The sequence below is a fragment of the Mustela putorius genome, unplaced genomic scaffold, assembly GCF_011764305.1.
Source record: "Mustela putorius furo isolate JIRA1106 unplaced genomic scaffold, ASM1176430v1.1 tig00003853_pilon_pilon_pilon, whole genome shotgun sequence".
In the NCBI taxonomy this organism is placed as follows: Eukaryota; Metazoa; Chordata; class Mammalia; order Carnivora; family Mustelidae; genus Mustela; species Mustela putorius.
Window position 1 is genome coordinate 12,841,892 of NW_025422005.1, and position 8,049 is coordinate 12,849,940.

Here is an 8,049-nt window from a genome sequence, read left to right on the forward strand (position 1 = left end):
TGACCAAGATGGTAGCCTCCGTCCCTTAACTATGGTGCCAACATCCCTAGATGGAGCTCAACATGGGCCCAGCAGACAGCAATGCCCAGGGGAATATTCTAAATTTTACAGCCTGGTAAGGCAGGGCACTGTCACACGGCTTGAGGACCCTTGTGATACTAAGCCTCTAGTCCACGAACAGCAGAGTGGACGGAGGGGGTCCTGGGGGGATGGCAGCCAGGCTGGTGGGGTTGGGAGAGTGGCTATTCCCCAGGCAGAATGGAAATATTGCAGCATTAAACAAGCCGTGTGGACGTGGCGGTCAGTCCACGCCAGCCGGTTGTGGGGGTGGGGACGGCCTGGGGGTGCCGAGTGTAAGGAAGCCCGTCAGTCGTGTGTCAAGGAGAGTTTGTGGAGGGAAGGCCCCTGGTACACGTGAAGAGCCATCCTTGCCCTACCGAATACTGACCGTGTGCCTCTGGATGAGTAGGACTGTGTCCCTGACCACCTCGTCCACCCCCAGGGGCCCAGTCAGATGCCCTGTGTTCCAGGCCCAGCTGCACAGACTTTCCCTCCCTAGGCCTTGGCCTCCGCATCTATCAAACCAGGATCCTTTTATCGCTGACTCTTCCGGACTCAGAAGCTCTACCCTCTCCCTCGTGTGTGTGCGCACATGTGCACACCCCCGTGCCCATGGGGGTGTGTGCACACGGGGGAGTGCGTGCCGGTCTGTGTGCGTGTGAGAGGCCACAGTCCCTGCATCCACCTTCTCCCCGCCTCGGGCCCCCCAACTCAGGGCCTCACCTGGGGTTGATGTCCTCCTTGGGAAACGCTGACCCTTGGTGCTGAGCAGACCAGGGGAGGGACAAACACCACCGAATTCAAAGCCAGTCCCTGGAAGATGGGCCTGATTATTTGCATGGCACGCATTCAGCTTCGACTGTTTACCCCCCCACTGAGCCAACCCCAGACTTCTCAATTTTTGTCCTGCCGGCACCGAGATCCCAGACCGGCGGCACGCACGCACCCTCCCAGAAGCCTGATACAGACTTCCAATTATCTTTTAATTTCGCTCCTGTCTTCATTTGTTCATTTCACTTTTTCCAAACAGACTGGGTTTGGGGCGGAGGAGGGAGCGGTAATTTTGAGAGCTCGAAGCCAGCTCGTGGGAGTGCGGTGTTCCCCCTGCAGGCTGGGATTCGAGCCTGGGAGAGAGCGGGAAGCTCACTCCCAACCTGCTGGGCAGGTCAGCCACTGATCCTGCTGGCCCAGACGGCAGCACGAGTCTGAGAGTCCTGCCCTGGCCTCTGGGTGCCCTGAGAGGACCTTGGTCTGGGGAGGGGCCGAATTAGATCTGGGCTTCAGGTTCAGCTGGTGACGATTCATATGAGTGGTAATGACCCCGAGGAGGAGGAGGAGGAGGAGAGAGAGAAGAATGGCTGACAGTTCATGAGCTTTCACAAGGTGGAGCTCAGCACTGTGGGCTGTCCACACATCAGTCACAGCCTTACGAAGTATATATGCTGTTCCCCAGCCCCACCCCCGTCTTCAGTTAAAGAGATTCATGCTCAGAGAGGGGAAGTCACTTGCCTATGGTCACACAGCTGGCAAGGGGCAGAGATAGGTTGCCAGTCTGGATCTGGAACCCACAGCCCTGGTGAGATGGGGGCCGGTGACTCTCCCTTGGCCTCTCACCGGAGAACATTGTCTGTTTTCGAGGGCAAGGAAGGGCCAGCCTCGCGTCTCTCCCTGATCTGGGCGCTAACTCCCGGTGCTTTCCCCATCTGCCCTCAGGCGCCCCAGAAGGAGGGCAGAGGCATTCAAAGCTGGGTCGGGTGGCTTGGCTGCAGTCCCGGGCTCAGCCTTCCCCGCAGCTACTTGCGGACCTCACCTCTGGGACCGGCAGACCCCGTCAGGAAGGAAGCAGACAGGGAGGCTCTCGGGCCACACCTGCCACAGCTCCACCTGTCTCCCAACTCACCACACCCAACCCTCCTAGCCCGGTGGATTTGCAAAAGAGAAAATAAAACACACACATGTAATAACCAACCCCCTGCGTTTCCTGGCATCGGGTGACTCTTTGGTCAAGAGAGCTTCCTCCCTCTTTGTGTACGAGCTGGACACTCCTAACATCCTCCAGTGGCTGCTGGCTCGGGTGGCTGATCACAAGCTCAGCCCTGGGGCACAACCCCCACTCCCACCCCCAGGAAAAGCGTCGAAGGATCCAAGGAGGCCAGCACCGAGATCTGCTGGCCCTGAGCCCCTGTGGCCACGGTCTGCCAGCTCAAGGTCACCTTGGCTCCCACTCTCCCCTGCTGACCGGCCGCTGGCTGGTCAGAGCCAGCCCAGAACCCCCCTCCAGCTCACCCCGCTGGAAGCAGGAACCGGCCCCTATTGGGCAATCATTAATCGGATTCTTGACATTCTCCAGCCCCAGGTCGGCTTTGGGAAGCATGCTCCCCGGAAGAGGAGGAGCGGAGGCCCAGGACTGGCATTTGGACATGCAGCTGGCAGGCAAGGTGGTGCTGTCCGCCGCTGCCCTGCTCCTGCTGACCGTGGCCTACCGGCTGTACAAGTCAAGGCCCAGCCAGGCCCCACTGAGGGGCAGGAACGCCAAGGCCGAGGCCAATGAGGAAGCCGAGGGCTCCGGGCAGCCTGCGGTCCAGAAAGCTGCTCCCAGGGCACCGCACTGGGCGCTGAGACACCGGAGGGGAAGCAAGGGGACCAGAGAGGAGCCAGGCCGTGGCTGGGAGAATCAGGGGGACTCCCAAGTCCTGGCCACAGAACCCTCTCCAGAAGACTCAGAAGCCCACGAGGCTCAGGAGCCCGAGGAGAAAGGCGCTGGTGAGGAAGGCGGTGGGCAGCGCCCGGACTCTGAGCTGGGGCCTCCTCGCCACAGTGGCCGGGAAGCCGGAACAGCTGCTGGCGGTGAGCCTGAGCTGCCCCCCCACCCCCATCTGGGCAGCGAGTCCCAAAGCTCCCACCCTGGCCTCAGCACGGGGGATGGGGGCGGTGTGGGCAGTGAGCCTGCCCTGTGGCTGGATGGTAGGCCCCCGGGGCATCCCCTGGAGCAGGAAGCCACCCCCACCACCTGGATAGCCCATGTGGAAGGCCAGAGTTACACGAGCAAGAGCTGGGTGTTCACCCGAGCCTCGGGAGCGTGGCACCACAGGGAGGAGGCCAGGGCCCTCCAGGCCGCTGCAGACATGGGCCTAACCGTATGTCAGCAAGAGGGAAACACCAGCGCCTCCTACACCTACGCGTCGGTGGCCCGGGTGCGTGTGGAGGAGAATTTCCTGCAGGAGAAGGTGGAGGGGGTCGGGCCCAGGCTGAAGGGCAAGGTGTATGATTACTATGTGGAATCCACCTCGCAGGCCACCTCCAAGGGCAGGCTGGCCGGCAGAACAGCTGCCCTGGCTGAGGCCCCACCCCTCATGCCACTACCAGGACCCCCGGGAGCAGGGGCAGCTTCAGGGAGCCATGCCGCTGACCGGGAAGGTGGAGCAGAATCACCCGGGTCCTCCCAGCCCGCACCGCCGCCCTCTATGCAAGGCTTCAGCAGGAAAGACAGCCTCCTCCAGATCCTGGAGAACCCAGAGCTCCAGCTGCAGCTCAGTGGTTTTGGGGCCCCCACTCCATCCTGCCCTGACGGGAGAGCCTTGCCCGGCCTCCCCCTACCCCGGGCTTCTCCGGGGTCCAACTCAGCCGGAAGCGGTGGGGAGCCCCACGTGCAGCTGGTGGCGAGGACCAATTTCGTCCACCTCCCGCTGGCCCCTGGCTCCACCCCCGACGTCCACCTGGATCTGGGCAACTGCTACCAGGTACTGACCTTGGCCAAGAGGCAGAAGCTAGAGGCGCTGCAGGAGGCAGCCTACAAGGTGATGAGTGACAACTATCTCCAGGTCCTGCGCAGCCCAGACGTCTACGGGTGCCTGAACGGCACTGAGCGGGAGCTGATCCTCGGGCGCCGGCTGCGGGGCCGCAAGCACCTGGTGGTCGCCGATGTGTGCCCCCAGGAGGGCTCTGGCAGTCTCCGTTGCTATGATGACGAGCGGGATGTCTGGCACCCTCTGGCCTGTCTGCCCCCCGAGGCCGTGTCCCGAGGCTGTGCCCTTTGCAGTCTCTTCAATTACCTCTTCGTGGTGTCAGGCTGCCAGGGGTCCGGGAGCCAGCCCTCCAACCGCGTCTTCTGCTACAACCCGCTGACAGCGATCTGGAGCGAGGTGTGCCCGCTCAACCAGCCCCGGCCACACTGCCGGCTGGTGGCCCTGGACGGCCACCTGTACGCCATCGGGGGGGAGTGTCTGAACACGGTGGAACGCTACGACCCCCGCCTGGACCGCTGGACCTTCGTCCCCCCGCTCCCCAACGACACCTTTGCCCTGGCACACACCGCCACGGCATGCGCGGGGGACATCTTCGTCACGGGCGGCACCCTGCGCTACCTGCTGCTCCGCTTCTCGGCCCGGGAGCAGCGCTGGCAGGCGGGCGCCACGGGGGGCGGCAAGGACCGCACAGCCGAGATGGTGGCAGTCAACGGCTTCCTCTACCGTTTTGACCTCGATCGCAGCCTGGGCATCAGCGTGTACCGCTGCAGTGCCAGCGCCCGCCTCTGGTACGAGTGTGCCGCGTACCGGACACCCTACCCGGATGCCTTCCAGTGCGCCGTGGTGGGCGACCTCGTCTACTGCGTGGGCCGCCGGCGCATGCTGTGCTTCCTGGCCGACCACATCTCGCCCAGGTTTGTGCCCAAGGAGCTGCAGAGCTTCCCCTCGCCGCGGGGCACCCTCCTGCCCACCGTCCTGACCCTGCCTATCCCCGAGGTGCCTCAGACCAGGGTCTAGCTACCCTTCTACCAGACTGCTGCAAAACTGGGAAGCGACAAGCACTCCCTACCCGCCACTCTGTGAGCCATTTCTGGGAGTGCAGGCAGCTCGGGCATTTGGCCAGCAAGGGGTGGATTCTAAGCCACCCTGCTCTGCTGGCTGTGGGGGGCCCTGGGATGCGGCTTTGCTGGCAGTGGGATGCTGAGCTAGAATCAGGGACCGGGCAGCCACGTGTGCAGGGACGAGTGCCGCTCTGCTTCAAATCTGAATTCTTGGCGGAAGGGATGTCAGGACCCTGCCAAAGTTCAGGGGCATAGCCTCATCCCAACCACGAGCTCCTGTGGTTGACCCCCAATAGCCCCTGAAACCGACCTTGCTGGACATGGCCCAGCTCGCTATGAGAAACCAGAGTCCCTTCCTAAACACGGGCCACTGAGCCCCTACGTCCAGGGGCTCCCAGAAACTCCTGGGGCACACAGGAAGGTGGTTTGGGCTGTGCCGAGAGCCCTGGGGAGCCCGCTGGGGCTTGGCCAGAGGAGAGATGGTTGGAGAAGTAGATCAGCGACAGTCGGAGCTGCCCATGGGACTCTTGCCTCCAGAGAAAACTGACCATTACCCGCTGCACTTTTTCTCATTACCTAGAATCCTAGCATACTAGGAGGAGAAGCCTCCAATTAGGAGCCATTCAAAAACCTTCATCCTGTAGTGGTCCACTAAGGATGCCAGTGGTCCCACATCTGAGGTCTCGGGAGGGAGAAGAGAAGATGTGATCTGTCAGCACCTGTCTGCCTGGGACATTGCTTGGGCCCATTGCTAACTGACCACTGACCATTCCCCACAGCTCAGAGCCTGCACGATACAGCTGTCCAAACAACACAGCCCTCACCTCAGGGAGCAGGGACAGCCACTGCCAGGCACCCCTCCTGGACTGTTGAGAGATTTTGGCATAATTTCTCCTCCCTGTGTTCGTGGTCACCTGGTCTGCCTGGTCAGGTAGGAGAGGAGGGAGGGGTGGGTCCATGATGGCGCTGAGGAACTAGAAAAGTCTAATGTCACATCAGGGTCGGTAAATGTGGACAGCGCAGAGACCCTCCAACCTTAGGAAGTTGCCCATTCCTCTTTGGAGGGGAGGGATCCAATCTATTGTGGCAGGCCCATTCTCTCGCTGAGGATGATGCATACACAGAGGGAAAGGCAGTGATGCTCCCGGGGCCAGCCGGAAGCCAGGGCAGCAGGAATCCCTTCTAAAGTGACAAGCAGCCTAGACAAAAGAGGTAGAGATGGGGATGCAGCAGGGCAGGCCTGACAAGTGGGGACCTGAGGATGCTTTGGATTTCAGCGTTCCCACGTTGAAAATGGGAAGGATAGTTCAGGGCCTTCTCTGCCAGAGAAATGAGAACTCCTGGAGAAAGTCCACCCGAAATTCCCCTCGGGGTCTGGACAGGAGCTTGTGTTCACTGCAGCTGCTAGGGATCAACCAGGGTCTTCCTGGGAAATGCACGATAGAACAAGGAATAACAGGGAGGCTGGTATGGAGATGAGAACTAGGCCACTCAAAGCCACCATCCCCATTCGAGGGCCTGGAAGGTGAGGCTGCCTCGTCTATTCCTAACTTGGAGTCTGGTGACCTCCCCCATTCCCTGCCAAGGCCATGCTCAAGCTCAGAGCCAACACTCAAACATGATTATCCAAAGGACCTCCGGGGTGGAGAGGGAGTGGGGGTAACTCAGTGACATGACTGGGCCGTGCATGGGCATCATGATGGCAGGCTGGGGGTTGCTTGGAAGGTGAACCCCATCTGGGAGCTAGGGGCATATGGAGCCAGATCCAGCCCCCAAGGGTAGGCTTCCACCAAGAAGCCGGGCAACGACTAGACCACAACCAAGCAAGGATACCACGGGGGAGAGCTCCAAGCCCAGGGTGGAGCTTGGACTAGGAACATTTCAGAGCCCTATTGCCGTGGGGCATGTTCTCATGGTCAGGACTAGGGAAACAAAAATTTTTTCCTGACCCACTGCTGGACCGAGAGCTGGTGAAGTCTTCATGATGAAGGGAGAGCTGAGATGGGAAATAAAAGGGGCCCTTCTCATCTACCTGTGCAGACATCACTAATTGATCGCCTTATCCTATTGAGCCCCAGAAAGGGGTCAACACCAGGCTCTAGGCTGTTATCCCTGATCGACGAGAGCTGGTGCATTTCTCATCACCAGCCTGGGTCTCCAGAGCTAGCCTGAGGGAATTAAGTGGTCAAGACCATCCTGGTAGAGCAGGGCCATTCAGGGAGCCTGCAAAGACCACCTGGGTGTTCTCAGAACATATAGGCTTGGAACAATCCAGGCCCTGGGAATGCAGCAGGTACCTGCCCTAACAGAGCTCACGTTCTGTTGGAGGAAAACGGGCAACTTTTATAAACAAATGCGTAATCAAATGAACGGAACCCGTGCTGCATACGTGCGAGGAAGGCAGAGGAGGCAAAGAAGTAGTATCGTGTGATCAGCCTCCCTGATCAGGAGACAGTGAGCAGAGCCCTGGATGGAAATCCGGGAAATGCATAGACCAGGGCTGGTGCTCAGGGGACCAGTGGGGACCTCGTCACCCCGACAGGGGAGGACAGAGCTGCCTACAAGGAGCTCCACCTCGGAGTGAAGAGGTCGGGACCCCAGCCATCCTGCTCTAACCATTCACGTGAGGGATTGTTCAGGAAAGAGGTTCCTTGCACAACAGTAAGCTACATTCCCCGGAGAGAAGCAGAGGGCACGCATTTGAGGGAAGAGCCCAGATCGCACACGCCCGCCATGCCTGAGTGCGTGTCCGGGTGTCAGCCCGCCCATGATCCTTTGTGGGGTCAGAGTCTAGGACTTCCATGTGACCTTGTGGGATAGCCTTGTCCGGCCACCTCGAGCCCTTCAGCCTCACGGCAGCCTGTGTGTCACTTGGCCTCTCCCGGGGGTCACCCGTCCTGCTTGCCCCTAAAGAGTGGCCTCTTTAAGACAAAACAAAAACCACCCTTCAGTTTGGGTTGCTTTCCACGTGGGGCCAACCATGGCTTTGTAGGAAAGAAAATTGGAAGATGCAGAAGTACAAAAAAGCCTCCCCAGCTTCGCCCCCCAAAGACCACCCCCCTGCGGTGCACACCCCTCCGGCCTGTGTCTCCTTTTCCTTGCCTTGACTTTTGTCAACGCGTGATTTTGCTGAATGCACAATTCCGCTGCTTCCTTTTTCACTTAGCTTTTTAGAATCCGCA

The 8,049-nt window shown here is 60.2% G+C and overlaps 1 protein-coding gene across 1 annotated transcript; it reads left to right on the forward strand.

Annotated features, from left to right (window-relative positions):
- The first annotated feature begins 2,090 nt into the window (after positions 1 to 2,090).
- KLHDC7A (kelch domain containing 7A) lies at positions 2,091 to 5,404 on the forward strand. The gene has a single exon (XM_004741346.3). The coding sequence runs from the start codon at positions 2,433 to 2,435 to the stop codon at positions 4,821 to 4,823; it is 2,391 nt and encodes a 796-aa protein (XP_004741403.1). The 5' UTR covers positions 2,091 to 2,432; the 3' UTR covers positions 4,824 to 5,404.
- Positions 5,405 to 8,049: the final 2,645 nt, after the last annotated feature.

Bases quoted from the DNA above. Each gene is read 5' to 3' on its own strand.
- KLHDC7A (XM_004741346.3), top strand. From the start codon at position 2,433: ATGCTCCCCGGAAGAGGAGGAGCGGAGGCCCAGGACTGGCATTTGGAC.